Source organism: Pristis pectinata, chromosome 2, assembly GCF_009764475.1.
Source record: "Pristis pectinata isolate sPriPec2 chromosome 2, sPriPec2.1.pri, whole genome shotgun sequence".
Classification (NCBI taxonomy): Eukaryota; Metazoa; Chordata; class Chondrichthyes; order Rhinopristiformes; family Pristidae; genus Pristis; species Pristis pectinata.
Genome location: NC_067406.1, coordinates 144,662,103 through 144,680,095, shown reverse-complemented (window position 1 = coordinate 144,680,095; position 17,993 = coordinate 144,662,103). Strand labels below are relative to the sequence as shown.

Here is a 17,993-nt window from a genome sequence, read left to right as displayed (position 1 = left end):
TAACCGACCAGAACGAGATCCTTTTATTTCCACTCTTTGCTTCCTGTCAACCAGCCAATGCTCCACCCATTCTGTTATCCTACCCGTAATTCCATGACCTCTCATCTTATTAATCAGTCTCTTGTGAGGGACCTTATCAAAGGCCTTTTGAAAGTCTAAATACACAACATCTACCGCCTCTCCCTTATCCACCCTGCCTGTGATTTCTTCAAAAAACAACTCCAATAGGTTGGTCAGGCAGGATCTTCCCTTCACAAAACCATGTTGGCTAGGACCTATCCTGCCCTGCACCTCTAGGTATTCCGTAACCCCGTCTTTGAGGATAGATTCCAATAACTTTCCCACCACTGACATCAGACTAATAGGTCTCTAATTTCCTTTGTGCTGCCTCCCACCTTTCTTATACAACGGAACTACATTTGCGACCCTCCAGTCCTCCGCAACCACGCCGGAATCTATCGATTTCTGGAAAATTATCGCCAATGCCTCCGCTATCTCTAAAGCCACCTCCTTCAGAACCCAGGGATGCACCTCATCCGGTCCGGGAGACTTATCAGTCCTTAGCCCATTTAGTTTTCCTAGCACCTTCTCCCTAGTAATCTTAACTGAACTCAATTCCATTTCGTGAGACTCCTGACTAACCGGCACATTGCTGATGTCCTCCACGGTGAAGACCGATGCAAAATATTCATTCAATTCCTCTGCCATCTCTCTATCGTCCATTATAATAGCTCCCGCACTGTTATCAACTGGTCCTATATCAACCTGTGTCTCTCTTTTACATGTTATGTATTTAAAAAAACTCTTAGTATCCTTTCGAATGTTATTCGCCAACTTCCTTTCATAATTCATCTTTTCTTTCCTAATGACCTTCTTAGTTTCTCTCTGCAGGTTTTTAAAAGCTTCCCAGTCTTCTGTTTTCCCACTAATTTTTGCTTCTTTGTACGCCGCCCCTTTTGCTTTTATTTTAGCCTTCACCTCTCTCGTTATCCACATTTGTGCCTTTTTTTCCATTAAAAACCTTTTTTTCTTGGAATATATCTATCCTGCAATTTCCTTATTTCCTGTAGAAATTCCTTCCATTTCTCCTCTGCCGTCCCTCCAGCCAGCTTACTCTTCCAATCAATTAGGGCCAACTCCTCTCTCATACCATTGTAATTTCCTTCCTTTGTTCCACTGAAATATCAATACACCAGTTATCAGTTTCTCCTTCTCAAACTTGAAACTGAACTCAATCATATTGTGATCACTGGTTCCCAGTGGTTCCTTTACCTTTAGTTCCCTAATCATCTCCGGTTCATTACACAGCACCCAATCCAAAACAGCCGATCCCCTGGTGGGCTCTTCAACAAGTTGCTCCAGAAAAACGTCCCTTAGACATTCCACAAACTCCCTCTCCTGAGTACTACCGCCATTCTGGATTTCCCAGTCCACCTTCATGTTAAAAATCCCCCATAATTATCTTCACATTGTCACTCTGGCATGCTTTTTCTATCTCAAACTGCAACTTATCGTCCACTTGCTGACTGCTATTAGGGGGCCTATATATGACTGCTACTATTGTCCTTTTACCCTTGCTATTCCTTAGCTCCACCCACAAGGATTCCACCTCCTCTGACCCAATATCCTTCCTTTCTATCGATTTTATATCACTACTAACCATCATGGCCACACCTCCCCCTCTGCCTACCCGCCTATCCTTCCTATACACTGTGTACCCCTGGACATTCAGTTCCCAATCGCATCCATCATAAAGCCATGACTTGGTGATTGCCACAATGTCGTATTTATTAACCTGTAGTTGTGCCACTAGGTCATCTACTTTATTCCTAATGCTACGTGCATTTAAATATAGTACGTTTAGTCCAGTATCTGCTATTAATTTTGTTGTACTTCTATTGTTCAGCAGATTATCCTGGCTTTCCACCTGTCTATCCTTCTTACCATCTTCACTACATACTACCTTAGACATGTTCCTATATACCTCATCCCCTATCCTAACATGCTGTATCCTAACATCCTGATTTGTTGTACTTCTATTATTCAGCAAATTATCCTGACTTCTCACCTGCCTGTCTTTCTTGCCATCCTCATTGGACTTGTTTCTATAAACTCCCTCCTTTACCTAACATCCTGGTTTCCATCCCCCTGCCAGATCAGTTTAAACCCTCCCCTGCAACTAAATCAAACATTCCCGCCAAGATATTGGAACCTCTGGAGTTTAGGTGCAACCCATCCTTAGCGAATAGGTCATGCATCCCCCAAAAAAGGTCCCAATTATCCAAAAATCTGAAGCCCTGCCCCCTGCACCAGTCACTCAGCCACGCATTCATCTGCCAGAGCTTTCTCTTCTTCCTATCATTGACACATGGCACTGGTAGATTACTACCCTTGAGGTCCTACTTCTCAACCTTCTCCTTCAGGACCTCTTCTCTTTTTCTACCTATGTCATTGGTACCTACATGTACTAAGACTTCTGGCTGCTCACCCTCTCCCCTCAGAATATTCTGGACCCGGTCTGTGATATCCCGTACCCTGGCACCAGGGAGGCAACACACCATCCGAGACTCATTGTCGCTATCGCAGAATCTGCTATCCGTACCCCTTACTATAGAATCCCCAATAACCACTGCATTTCGCTTCCTCTGCTGGACCACAGTACCAGGCACGGTGCCAAGGTCCCGGTTGCTGAGGTCTTCCTCTATCAGGTCATCCTCTCCAACCGAATCTAAAATGAGATATCGGTTTTTGAGGGGGACTGCCACAGAGGTGCTGTCTACAAACTCTTTATAACTCCTATCTATTTCCTGCTCGTTCTCCCTAACCAACCGAAGGTCATCGAGCTGCAGCTCCAGACTCTCAATCCGTTCCTTGAGGAGTCGCATCTCGGTGCACTTTGCGCAGATGTAGTTATCGGGGAGTCTGGTAGTCTCCCAGGGTCCCCACATCTGACACTCCAAACATAAGACCAACCCTAGATGCATCTTGCTGAATACCACTGAGTTCAACAAATAAACTAATAACTTACCCCCTCTCTGTTAGTCTTGCCTCTTTCCCGCTCTCGCCGAAGCCTGTTGAGCCAAAGCCTAACCCACTCTGCTCCCTCTCACTCAGCTGCCCGCTCCGACGCTGCCCACTAGATATGTTGGTCTGCTATTTAAATCGCCCGCGCGTTTCCGAGTGATGTCACGTGCCTGCGCAGTCACTCGCCGCTATCCCGAACGCTAGAAAGACTGTTCTTGAAACAGTCTGTGGAGAGTCCAACTGGAGGAGAGAAGATATTGGACCTGGTTGTGGGAAATGAGCCAGGCCAGGTGACAGACCTGATAGTGGGGCAAAACTTTGGGAATAGTGAGCACACTTTATTATGTTTTAAGATAGTTATGAGTAAGGATGAAATTGTATTTGTCAGAGGGTACCAAATTGGGGTAGGCCAAATTATGACAGGATGAGACAAGAGCTAAGGAGTGTTGATTGGGAGCAGCTGCTGTCAGACAAGTCCATGTCTGACATGTGGGAGTTGTTTAAAGACCAGCTGATCAGAGTTCAGGATCAGCATGTTCTGGTAAGGACAAGGATGGTAAGGTATGGGAACCTGGATGACCTGAGAGGTGCCAAATTTAGTCAGGAAGGAAAAGGAAGCATATGTAAGGTTTAGGAAGCTAAAATCAGACTGGGCCCTTCTGTGGAATATAAAGACACTAAGAACATGTTCAAGCAGGTGATTAGGATGGCCAAAAGAAGCCATAAAATGTCCTTGGTGAACAGAATCAAAGACAATCCCAAGGAATTTTATATTAGGAATAAGGATAACTAAGGAGGGGGTAGGTCCACTCGAGGATAAAGGAGGGAATTTGTGCTTGGAGTCAGAAAGTGGCTGAGGTTCTAAATGAGTACTTTACATTGGTATCTTCTGAAGAGAAGAAATTGGATGTTAGTGAAGAGTGCTAATGTGCTGTGACATTGAGATTAAGGAGGAGGTAATGCTGGGTTTTCTAAAATACATTAAGGTGGATAGGTCCACCTGAGAGGTCTTTTAAATTGAGAGGCATGGATAGGCAAGACAGTCAAATCTTTTCCCCAGGGTAGAAATGTCACACACCAGAGGACATGCTTTTAAGGTTGGGGGGGGGGGATGTTTAAAGGTGATGTGAGGGGCAAGGTTTTTATGTAGAGTGGTAGGTGCCTGGAGTGGGTTACCAGGGGTAGTAGTGGAAGCAAGCACTTTGGTGGAGTTTAAGAGGCTTTTAGATTGACACATGAATATGAAGGGAATGGAGGGATATAGATGTTACACAGGAGGATGTTTAGTATAAATTGGCATCAGGATCAGCACAACATCTTGGGCAAAATGGCCTATCCAGTGCTGTTCTGTTCTATATTCTATGTTCATAAAAGCTAATGATGAACTAACTGAATAAGCTAGTAACTAGTATAGAATTGTCCAAATGTCGTGCAGTCATCACACCTTATCGTTAGGCTGCAGTCACCATAATTCAATGCATTAATTTCAATGCATTTAAATATTGAAAATAGTCAAAACTCTAACAGCAATAGCCTAACTAGTTTGTATCCATACAGGGTGATACTCTGCAGCAGGTTCAGCTCTGCCACATTATTGAAGTCATTTGAATTCATTAAATGGAAATGCCTTAATTATTATTCTGTAATGACCCAATATGAGCTTCACAATCAGCAATTTTTTCAGTCTTGCACCATTTACCAAAATCAATGACTCCTGTGAAACAGCTGATTTATCACCAATGCCTAAGAGCAAGATCACTCTGTACTCAGTTCAGTGGCTTTTAATCATTTCCTTTATCGACACAATGCTTTCAGTTTCCTCTTGATGAATGGTCTGATCTAAAGACTGTTCACAGAATTAAACTTACTGTGGCAAATCCTAGCATTTTCCTTCAGTCAGCAGTTTTGATAAGTAAATCCATTAATTTGAACCTGAATCAGTCAGAGCAGTAATTAGAAATGCAGCATGTGGGATTAGTCCTGCACAATTAGAACACCCCTGTGGATTTGGTGACCAAACTACTGGGGCTCTGTATAAACACATTGATAATGCTGTGAATGGTGCAGAATTTGTGTTCCTTTCTTGTGCTGAGTACAGGCCTCCAACGTGTGCACACATCCATAGTCTGTGTTGCAGTGGATGGGATATGGATGAGGATGCCAGGGAAATTCAGCCAGTGCTTGCCTGAAGAATGGAGGTTGGGAAGATAATGGCATCAATCAGCAGGCAATGCCAACATCAGCACATGCATTGCACCACCCTAATACCTCTAACCTCAAGGCTGAAGATGGGCTTGGCTGGAGAAAGGAACCCCACCAGCACCACTTAAAGGGATCATTAACTCCAATGATTGTGGCTGATCTCTAGCTGTTGTTTCCATTCTAAAGGGTTTGGCAGTGCTTACAGAAAGAGTAAGCAGCTTCAAGTTCCTGGGTGTCAACATCACAGAGGATCTATTCTGGGCCCAACACATTGACACACTCATGAAGAAGGCACACCAGCAGCTCTACTTCATTAGGAGTTTGAGGAGATTCAGTATGTCACCAAATACTCTTACAAATTTCTATAGGTGTAAGGTGGAGAGTATTCTGACTGGTTGCATCACAGCCTGGTACGGATGCCAATGCACAGGAACACAAGAGGCTACAAAAGGTTGTAGATTCAACCATCCCCACCAAGAAATCAAGAGGTGGTGCCTCAAGAAGGCAGCATCCATCACCATCTGGGATATGTCCTCTTCCCGTTACTACCATCAAGGAGGAGGTACAGGAGCCTGATGACACACTTAATGATTCAAGAACCGCTTCCCTTCCACCATTAGATTTCTGAATGGTCCATGAACACTACTTCATTCCTTTTTATGTGCACTATTTATTTACTTTTGTGATTTATATTAATTACAAATAGTAGAGTCTTTGCACTGTACTGCTACTGCAAAACAACAAATTTTGTGTCATATAAGTCAGTGATAATAAATCTAATTCTGATTCTTTGATGTTGTTAATAGCTACAGGGCAGAGTGCCAGGTGCTGAAGGACTTTTAACTGACCAACACTCCTGCACCATCCAACTGCTCTCTGAAGGAGATGCATTTCTCTTGGAATGGAGCACAGGAAAGGGCAGGCTGCTGGAAGCTGGAGAAGGAGCTTTCAGCTGAAGGCAATATCCACCAAGACAACCAGGAAGTTTTTGGCCAGTGAGTCTTGCATCAGTGGTAGGGAAATTATTAGAGAAGATTCTTCAGGATAGGATCTACTCACGTGGGAAAGCATGGACTTATCAGGATTGTGAGAGGGAGGTCAGGTCTTACAAACTTGATGAAGATGATTAATGAGGGTAGGGCGGTGGATGTTGTCTACATGGACGAGTGAAGCTTTTGATAAGGTAGGCTGATTCAGAAGATTACAGCACATGGGATCCATGGAGACTTGGTAGATTAGATTCAAAATGGGCTTGGCCATAGAAAGACGCTGAGTATAAAAGTCATGTTGCAGCTGTAAACTTTGGTCAGGCCACATTTGGAGTACTGTATGCAGTTCTGGTCATTGCACCACAGGAAGGATGTGGAGGCTTTGGAGAGTGTGCAGAAGAAATTCACCTGAATGTTAGAGTCATAGAGCAATACAGCATGGATACAGGCCCTTTGGCCCAACGAGTCCATGCCAACCACATTAGCTAATCCCAATTCCCTGCATTCAGCCCATATCCCACTAAATCCCATCCTCCATGTACCTATCCAAGAGCTTCTGAAATGACACCATTGTATCTACCTCTACCACTTTCTCTGGCAGTTCATTCCATATATTTCCCACCCACTGCATGGAAAAGGTTGCCCCTTGGGTCTCTTTTAAATCTTTCCCCTCTCACCCTTAACCTATGCCCCCTAGTTTTGGACTCCCCTACCCTGGGGAAAAGACTGATACCGTCCACCTCTCTGCCTCTCATAATGTAAACATTTCAATAAGGTCGCCCCTCATTCTCCTATGTTCCAAGGAGTAAAGACCTAGCTTGGTCAACCTCTCCCTATAATTTATGCCCACGAGTCCTGGCAACATCCTTGTGAATCTTCTCTGCATTCTTTAACCACATCTTTCTTGGAACAGGGTGACCAAAACTGTACGCATACTCCAAGTGCAGCCTCACCAACGACTTGTACAACTGCAACATAATGTCCCAACTCCTGTACTCAGTGCCCTGACTGACGAAGGCCAGCGCGCTAAATGCCTTTTTACCACTGTCTACCTGTGATGCCACTTTTAATGAACTATATATTGAAATTCATTTGCCACTCCTCGGCTCACTTCCCTAACTGATCAAGATCCCCCTGTAATCCATGATAACATTCTTCACTATCAACGACACCACCTAATTTTAGAAACATAGAAAACCTACAGCACAATTCAGGCCCTTTGGCCCACAAAGCTGTGCTGAGCATGTCCCTACCTTAGAAATTACTAGGCTTAACTATAGCCCTCTATTTTTCTCAGCCCCATGTACCTATCCAAAATTTTCTTAAAAGACCCTATCATTTCTGCTTCCACCACCACTGCTGGCAGCCCATTCCACACACACCTCACTGAGTTTTAAAAAAAACACTTACCCCTGACATCTCCTCTATACCTACTCCCCAGCACCTTAAACTTGTGTCCTCTTGTGGCAACCATTTCAGCCCTGGGGAAAAGCCTCTGACTATCTACCTGACCAATGCCTCTCATTATCTTATAAACCTCTACCAGGTCTTCCCCCCCCCCCCCCCACCTCATCCTCTGTTACTCCAAGGAGAAAAGGCTGAGTTCCCTCAACCTGCTTTCATAAGGCATGCCCTGCAATCCAGGCAGCATCCTTGTAAATCTCCTCTGCACCCTCTCTATGGCCTCCATCCTTCCTTTAGTGAGGTGACCAGAAATGAGCACAGGACTCCAAGTGGGGTCTGACCAGGGTCCTATATAGCTGCAACAATACCTCTCGGCTCCTAAATTCAATTCCCTGATTGATGAAGGACAATACACCATATCACTTAACAACAGTCAACCCGTGCAGCTGCTTTGAGTGTCCTATGGACTCGGACCCCAAGATCCCTCTGATCCTCCACACTGCCCAGAGTTCTACCATTAATACTAGACTCTGCCATCATATTTGACCTACCAAAATGAACCACTTCACACTTATCTGGGTTGAATTCCATCTGCCATTTCTCAGCCCAATGTTGTATCTTCTCTATGTCCCGCTGTAACCTCTGACAGCCCTCCATGCTATCCACTACACATCCAACCTTTGTGTCATCCACAAACTTACTAACCCATCCCTCCACTCCTTCATCCAGGTCGTATATAAAAATCACAGAGTAAGGGTCCCAGGACAGATCCCTGAGGTATACCACTGGTCACTGACCTCCATGCAGAATATGACCCTTCAACCACACTTTGCCTTCTGTGGGTCAGCCTGTTCTGGATCCACAATGCAATGTCCCCTTGGATCCCATGTCTCCTCACCTTCTCCATAAGCCTCGCATGGGGTACCTTATCAAATGTCTTGCTGAAATCCATATACACCACATCTACTGCTCTCCCTTCATTGATGTGGTTAGTCACATCCTCAAAATAAATAGATTAATTAAATCAGGCTTGTAAGGCAGGGCCTGCCCTTGACAAAGCCATGCTGACTATTCCTAATCATATTATACCTCTCCAAATGTTCATAAATCCTGCCTCTCAGGATCTTCTCCATCAGTTTACCAACCACTGAGGTAAGACTCACTGGTCTATAATTTCCTGGGCTCTCTACTCCCTTTCTTGAATAAGGGAACAACATCCGCAACCGTCCAATCTTCTGGGACCTCTCCCTTCTCCATCGATGATGCAAAGATCATTGCCAGAGGCTCTGCAATCTCCTCCCACAGCAGCCTGGGGTACATCTCATCCGGTCTCAGTGACTTATCCAACTTGATACTTTGCAAAAGTTCTAGCACCTCCTCTTTCCTAATATCTACATGCTCAAGCTTTTCAGCCTGCTGCAAGTCCCCACTACAATCCCCCAGATCTTTTTCCATAATGAATACTGATGTAAAGTATTCATTAAGTACCTCTGCCATTTCTTCTGGATCCATACATACTTTCCCACTGCTGCACTTGATAAGGCCCTATTCTTTCGCATCTTATCCTCTTGCTCTTCACGTACTTGTAGAATGCCTTGGGGATTTTCCTTAATCCTGCCTGCCAAGGCCTTCTCATGTCCCCTCCTGGCTCTCCTAATTTCCTCCTTAAGCTCCTTCCTGTTAGCCTTGTACTCTTCCAGATCTCTAACATTACCTAGCTCTCTGTACCTTTTGTAAGCTTTTTTCTTTTTGACTAGATTTATTATAGCCTTCGTACACCACGGTTCCTGTATCCTATCATGACTCCCCTGTCTCATTGGAACATGCCTATGCAGAGCTCCACACAAATCCCCTGAATATTTGCCACATTTCTTCTGTACTTTTCCCTGAGAACATCTGTTCCCAATTTAATCTTCCAATTTCCTGCCTGAGAGCCTCATAATTCCCCTTACTCCAATTAAATTCTTTTCTAACTTGTCTGTTCCTGTCTCTCCAGTGCTATCGTAAAGGAGATAGTGATCATAATTCTATCTCCAAAATGCTCTCCCACTGAGAGATCTGACACCTGACCAAGTTCATTTCCCAATACCAAATCAAGCACAGCCTCTCCTCTTGTAGGTCTATCTACTTACTGTGTCAAGAATCCTTCCTGAACACACTTAACAAACTCCACCCCATCTAAACCCCTCACTGTATGGAGATGCCAATCAATGTTTGGGAAATTAAAATTTCCCATCACAACACCTCTGTTATTATCACACCGTTCTAGGATCTGCTTCCCTATCTGCTCCTCAATATCCCTGTTACTATTGGGTGGCCTATAATAAACACCCAGTAAAGTTATTGACCCCTTCCTGTTCCTAACCTCCACCCACGGAGACTCCGTAGACAGTCCCTCCATGACGTCCACCTCTTCTGCAGCCGCGACACTATCTCTGATCAACAGTGCCACTCCCCCACCTCTTTTGCCTCCCTCCCTGTCCTTTCTGAAACATCTAAAACCCAGCACTTCAAGTAACCATTCCTGTCACTGAGTCATCCAAGTCTCCGTAATGGCCACCACATCATAGCTCCAAGTATTTATCCATGCTCTTAAGCTCATCCATCTTGTTCACAATACTCCTTGTGTTAAAATAGACACCCCTCAAACTGGTCTGAGCACGTCCCTTCTCTGTCGCCTGCCTATCCTCCCTCACATACCTACTACTAGCTTTCTCTATTTGAGAGCCAAACACCTCTTCCCCAGTCTCTCTGGTTCAGATCCCACTCCCCAACAGTTCTAGTTTAAACTCTCCCCAGTAGCCTTGGCAAACCTCCCCACCAGGATATTGGTCCTCCTGGGATTCAAGTGCAACCTGTTCTCTTTGTACAGGTCATACCTGCCCCAAAAGAGGTCCCAATGATCCAGGAATCTGAATCCCTGCCCCTTACTCCAATCCCTCAGCCACGCATTTAACCACCTCCTCATTCTATTCCTATACTCAGTCACATGGCATAGGCAGTAATCCTGAAATTACTACCTTTGTGGTCCTGCTTCTCAACTTCCTTCCTAACTCCCTATAGTCTTTTTTCAGGACCTCATCCCTTTTCTTACCTATGTCATTGGTACCAATATGTACCACAACTTCTGGCTGTTCTCCCTCCCTCCCTCTGCAGGATATTTGGACGCGATCTGAAACATCCCGGACCCTGGCACCTAGGAGGCAAACTACCTTCCCAGTTTCTTTCCTGCATCCACAGAATTGCCTGTCTGCCCCCCTAATTATACAGTCCCCTATCACTACTGCCCTCTTCTCTCCTTCCCTACCCATCTGAGCCACAGGGCTGGACTCTGTGCCAGAGACACTGCCACTGTTGCTTCCCCCATGTAGGCTGTCTTCCCCCAACAGCACTCAAGCAGGAGTACTTATTATCAAGGGGTACAGCCACAGAGGTACTCTCTAGTATGTGACTCTTCCCCTTCCCCCTCCTGACTGTGACCTACTTGCCTGACTCCCGTGGCCCCGGTGTGACCATCTGCCTATAACTCCTCTCTATCACCTCCTCACTCTCCCTGACCAGACGAAGGTCATTGAGCTATATCTCCAGTTCCCTGACACGGTCCCTCAGGAGCTGCAGCTCAACACACCGGGTGCAGGAAACTGCACTCATACTCCTTCCTTTCCTGAAGTCGTCTTGTGTCAAGTCAAGTTGTGTCATCTGCAAACTTACTGATCGAGCCTTGTGCATTTGCATCCAAATCATTTATATAAATAACAAATAACAAGGGTCCCAATGCCGACCCCTGTGGCACACCACTAGTCACTGGTCTCCATTCCAAGAAACAACCTTCAACCACCACCCTCTGCTTCCTACCTCTGAGCCAATTTTGAATCCACCTAACTAGCTCTTTTGGATGCCATGGGACCCAACCTTCCAGACCAGCCAACCATGCGGGACCTTGTTGAAGGCCTTGCTAAAGTCCCAACAGACAACATCCTCTGCCCTCCCCTCATCTGCCTTTTCGGTTATCTATTCAAAAAAAAACTCTAAAAGATTCGTCCAACACGATTTCCTACGCAAAAAGCCATGCTGACTCCTCCTAATCAGACTCGTCCATCTAAATGCTGATAGATCCTGTCCCTCAGAATTCCCTCCAGTAACTTCCTACTACTGATGTCAGGCTGACCGGCCTGTCATTCCCTGGCCTGTCCTGCTATCCTTAAACAACAGTAGCCACCATCCAATCTTTGGGAACTTCATCAGTGGCTAATGATGAAGCAAATATCTCTGTAAGGGCCTCTGCAATTTCTTCTCTAGCCTCCCACAAAGTCCAAGGATGTACTTGGTCAGGCCCTAGGGATTTATCCACTTTAATGTGCTGTAAGGCTGCAAATACCCCTTCTCTGGTAATATGAATGTTCTCCAAAAACATCTCCACTTGTTTTCCCTATCTCTAGAGCAACCATGATTTTCTCCTCAGTAAACACAAGAGAAATATTCATGAAAAATCCCACCCGTCTCCTTCATGTTGTCTAGCAGTATCCTGGTGAACCTCTTCTGCACCCTCTCCAAAGCCTCCACATCCTTCCTGTAAGGCAGTGACCAGAACTGCACACAGTACTCCAGGTGTGGCCTAACCAAAATTTTGTATAGCTGCAACATGACTTGCTGACTTTTATGCTCAACACCTTGTACACAGAGCTTACAGCTGTGAATACCACATGGACTGTTACAGAACTCAAGTGGATCCCATGTTTTCAGCATCTAACCGGGCTGTGTCCAAATCCTGAGACTGTGGACTGTGGCATCCACCACACAGCCTCCATAACTAACTAAAGAGTAGCTACTGAGCAACGTGGACTGATGATGTGGCTCCCAATTCTAGTGCCCAGCCCAAGCTGTGAGTGTTGGTGGTGGTAGAGCCCTAATGGCACTGCTGGGTCCTACTGCTCCTCTTTCACCACCCCACCCAACCCTGTTCTCTCACACCTCCACTTACCCTTTGTCCACCCTGCATCCCTCATCTTTCCATCACCTCACCTCCTCTGAGCACTCCAACCCACTACCCTCCTGTGACCCCATGCATGACCCCAGCTCCATCCCTTCTGACCTCCCCCTCTCTGAGGTGGAACGTTCTGTCCTCAGCAGGGACCTTACCTTCATCCCCCTGCACCCACACCTCAACGAATTCCATGCCCACTGTGATGTCGAGCTCTTCTTCCATTACCACCACCTCTGCGCCTACTTCTTTGGCAAAGATTCCCCACCCTCCACTGACTCCTGTCTCAAGCCTTCCTTCTCCTCTTGGACACCCCCTTCTGGCCTACTGCCCTCTCTGGATCTTTTCATCTCTAGCTACTGACGGGCCATCAGCCATCTCAACTTCACCACGCCCCCCCGCACCCACCCCAAACTCGCCCCCTCTGAACACGCTGCTCTTCACTCTCTCCACACCAATCCAAACCTCACCATCAAATCCACAGACAATGGCGGTTCCATTGTAGTCTGGCAGACTGACTTCTACCTTGCAGAGGCCAGATGGCAGCTCTCGGACACCTCCTCGTACCTACCCCTGGTCCAGGACCCCATTGAGGATTATCAGGCCACACGATCACTGACTTTATCATGTCTCACACCAGCACTGACCTTATCATCTCCAGAGATCTCCCCTCCACAGTTTCCAACCTCATTGTTCCCCAACCCTGCACTGCTCATTTCCACCTCCTACCCAAGATTCACAAAGCAAACTGCCCTGGTAAGCCCATTGTTTCTGCCTGCTCCTGTCCCACCAAACTTGTCTCCTCGTATCTTGCTCGCCTTGGTCCAGTCCCTTCCCACCTACTTCCATCACACTGGCACCCTCTCCACCACCAACCATCTTCAGTCCCATGGCCCCAACCACTTAATTTTCACTATGGACGTCCAGTCCCTGTACACTTCTATCCCCCATCAGGAAGCCCACAGGGCTCTCCATTTCTTTCTGAAACACAGACCCAACCACTTCCCCTCCATCAACACTTTCTTCCGTCTGGCAGAACTGGTGCTCACCCTCAACAACCTCTTTCAGCTCCTCCCACTTTCTCCAGACCAAAGGTGTATCTGTAGGTACTTGCGTGGGCCCCAGTTATGCCTGCGTTTTCATTGGCTATGTGAAGCAATCCATGTTCCAAACCTACCTCAGCACCGCTCCCCAACTCTTTCTCTGCTACGTTGATGACTGCATTGGTGCTGCTTCCTGCACCTGTCCGGAGCTTTTCAATTTTATCAACTTAGTTACCAACTTCCACCCTGCCCTCAAATTCACTTGGTCGATCTCCAACACCTCTCTCCCCTTTCTTGATCTCTGTCTCCATCTCAGGAGGCAGATTATCCACCAACATCAACAAGCCCGCTAACTCCCACAGCTACCTCGACTACACCTCCTTCCACTCTATCACTTGCCAGGACATTCCCTTTTCTCAGTTCCTCTTGTCTCCTCCACATCTGTTCTCGTGATGAAGCCTTCCGCTCCAGGACATCCGAGACGTCCTCCTTTTTCAGAAAACGGGGTTTCCACTCCACTGCTATTGATGAAGCCCTCATCCGCATCTCCATTTCCTGCAAGCCTGCTCTTACCCCATCACCACGCCTCTCCACCTCCCACCTCCCACCCCCCACCCCCCCCAATGCAGAACAGGGACAGTGATGCCCCAATCCTCACCTACCACTTCACCAGCCTAAGGATCCAACTTCTGCACCCTCCAATGGGACCCCACCACTAGGCACATCTTCCCCTCCCCTCCCCTCTCTGCTTTCTGCAGGGATCATTCTCTCAGTGACTCCCTTGTCTGCCCATCCCTCCCCACCATTCCCCCTTCCTCCCCAGGCACTCGCCCCTGTAACCTTGCGCAATGTTACACCTGCCCCCTAATCTTTCTGAATGAGAAGAGTCTATCCATTTCCCCTCCCTCTCCCAATCCAGAAATCAATCTGGTGAATGATTGTTGCAGCCCCTCTATCTGAAGTGTATCCTTCCTTTGGTAGGGAGACCAGACCCATACAGATGCCATCTCACCAAGGCCCTGGATAATAATTGGAGCAAGCTGAGGAAGGGGCTTTGGGGGAAAGCTTCATTGTTGTCCATGGTGTGGGGAGTGACCATTAGACAAAGAGGAGCCACAATCTCATGAGGATTTACTGGCTCTCCCTCTATTCCTTCACAAATGTTATGGTAAATAGTGAAGAAATGGCCTCATCTGCTCTTCAGATGCTGTCTCTTGTGGAAGATACCACCAGAGATCAGGAGGGTCCCTGTGGAATTTCTAGGCCACAATCAGAAATAAGGACTGGGTAAAAATGTGCACATTTCTCACCTTGTACACACACTGTACCTACATTACTCACAAATTCAGAGGCAGGACACCTATATTTATACACAGTACACTACATTACAATTACTGCTGGTTACTTTGCAATACTTAGTACTCATAAGCTTGTTTATTATTCCAAGCTTTATGGTCCCTGCATACTATGATTACTCATTTTATGCTACATTATTGAGATCTGTTGCTGTTTGTTATCAATAATAACATCCCTAATTTTTGGAACATTCATTGCAAATGGAGTCATAGAGTTGTACAGCACAAAAATGGGCCCTTCAGCCCAACTTATCCGTCAGACTATGAGACATAGGAGCAGAATTAGACCATTCAGCCCTTTGAGTCTGCTCCACCATTCGATCATGGCTGATTTATTTTTCCCTCTCAACCCCATTCTCCTGCCTTCTCCCCATAACCTTTGATGCCCTTACTAATCAAGAACCTATCAACCTCCGCTTTAAATATACCCAGTGACTTGGCCTCCACAGCTCTCTGTGGCAATAAATTCCACAGATTCACCACCCTCTGGCTATAGAAATTCTTCCTCGTCTATTCTAAAGGATATCCTTCTATTCTGAGGCTGTGCCCTCTGATCCTAGAATGGTCCAGGCTGATCATGAAGCCTATCTAGGCTAATCTAGGATCGGTTCTGGGACCTCTACTTTTCGTGATTTTTATTAATGACTTGGATGAAGGGGTAGACGGGTGGGTTGGCAAGTTTGCAGATGACACAAAGGTTGGTGGTGTTGTGAATAGTGTAGAGGATTGTAGAAGACTGCAGAGGGACATTGATAGGATGCAGAGCTGGGCTGAGAAGTGGCAGATGGAGTTCAATCCGGAGAAGTGTGAGTGGTACACTTTGGAAGGAAAAACTCCAAGGTGGAATACACAGTTAATGGTAGGATTCTGGGTAGTGTGGAGGAGCAGAGGGATCTGGGGGTTCATATCCACAGATCCCTGAAAGTTGCCTCACAGGTCGATAAGATAGTTAAGAAAGCTTATGGGATGTTAGCATTCATAAATCGAGGGAGTGAGTTTAAGAGCCGTGAGGTAATGATGCAGCTCTACAAAACTCTGGTTAGACCAGACTTGGAGTACTGTGTCCAGTTCTGGTCGCCTCATTATAGGAAGGATGTGGAAGCGTTAGAAAGGGTGCAGAGGAGATTTACCAGGATGCTGCCTGGTTTAGAGAGTATGCATTATGAGGAGAGACTAAGGGAGCTAAGGCTTTACTCTTTGGAGAGAAGGAGGATGAGAGGAGACATGATAGAGGTGTATAAAATATTAAGAGGAATAGATAGAGTAGACAGCTAGTGCCTCTTTCCCAGGGCACCAATGCTCAATACAAGAGGGCATGGCTTTAAAGTAATGGGTAGGAAGATCAAGGGAGATATTAGAGGAAGATTCTTTACCCAGAAAGTGGTTGGGGCATGGAATGTGCTGCCTGAGGCAGTGGTGAAGCAGGTACATTGGTCAAATTCAAGAGATTACTAGATAAGCATATGGAGGAATTTAAAATAGAGGGATATGTGGGAGGAAGGGGTTCGATAGTCTTAAGCGAGGTTTAAAGGTCGGCACAACGTGGTGGGCCAAAGGGCCTGTATTGTGCTGTACTGTTCTATGTTTCTATGATAATCCCATTGACCCATATCCCTCCACTTTCTATCCTGTTCCAGAAGCAGCAAATGATGAGTGTACTCTGGTTGACACCCACAAAGAGGTTTTACTTGGTATTTTCTGATTTACCTCCACAAGAGGCAATAGGTGCTGAGTATAATTTGGTACACATGAATAGGAGTCAATGGACACTGGGTATAATGTGTATGCTTGTACAGTAGACAATGGATGCCAAACAAAAGTGAAATGTTGAGGACTGCAATACACAACTTTTTACCATGTAAATTATTTTAAGGGATGTGGATCAAATCACTAAGGTGAATTTTTTTCTAAATAAAAAGTGGAAAAGACTTGATGATATTTATGTCTCCTGATCCACTAAGCACATTGTTGACAATGCTCAGTGGACTAACTGATGCAGTCCCCGAACTAGAACATCATTTCCTCACACCCATACGCTCAATGTCACATGTCACTTCCAATGGGACTGTCAATAAAAGTGATCCTAAATGTGGTGAATCTCTAGAATTCTCTACCCTGAAGGTTGTGCAAACTAGATCATTGTAATACCTAAAGAGGAGCTTGATAAATTTTTGAAGGATCGGGGATCTGAGAATGCTGTAGAACTAGCACAGAGGAAGAGTTGAGGCCTGGGGCAGATCAGTCATGAACATTGAATGGTAGGGCAGGCCTGAGGAGCCAGGTGGTCTACTCCTGTTCCTACTTTATTGTGTTCTTGTGTTCAATTCAGTGATAGCTACACAATCTCCAAGATGCAATGACAGACATGCAGGCTATTCATGAAGAAAGGGGCTCATTCAAATGTTATTCCAGAAATTATGAATCTAGAGTTATTAAATGTTCAATTCATTGTTTGTTCTGTACCAGGTTCTGATCTATTGTTGCAGTTACTCTCCCAGCATTTTTTTGCTGCATGTCTTCCCTGAGGCCATACAATTCCTGAGTGGATTGTCCCGAGGTGCTCACTTACCTCCCAGAGCCTGTTTCATAACAAAGTCCATGATTTCTTCTGGTGATCTTTTGTGTCTTCAATTCCAGTTCTTACATGAATGTTACACAGAAATGGTTCTTCAAAGCTGGTGACCTGAAAAAGCACAATAAAACTATTAATATCAGCACTTTGCAATTATTTTTGAAATACATTTGAAAGAACATGTAGAAGTTAGAGTTCTGAAATCTTCAGGAACTTTACAACTGCAGAAATAACTTTATCCAACTAATTGAAATATCCATGTGAAACTAACCCAGGAAGAATTTACGCGCAACCCAAAGCTGCCCCGTGGTACTGAGTCTTGGGTGTGATTGCAGTTTGGACGTAGCGATCAGCTATCATGTCACGGGACTAGAAGGGGAGACCAACACCCCTAACCTTGTCTGCTGCATTCAGTGCTCCCGA

General features: G+C 45.7%; 1 protein-coding gene across 2 annotated transcripts in view; it reads right to left on the bottom strand.

Annotated features, from left to right (window-relative positions):
* LOC127580906 (complexin-1) overlaps positions 1-17,993 on the bottom strand; it is a 137,888-nt gene that overhangs the window by 61,652 nt on the left and 58,243 nt on the right. For both annotated transcript variants that reach the window (XR_007957900.1, XM_052034891.1), the window contains exon 2: positions 17,568-17,681. Coding sequence is in view for 1 of the 2 variants with exons in the window: in XM_052034891.1 (XP_051890851.1) it covers positions 17,568-17,598 (31 nt within the window). In the remaining variant the exon portion in view is untranslated. The remainder of the gene's footprint in view (positions 1-17,567; positions 17,682-17,993) is intronic.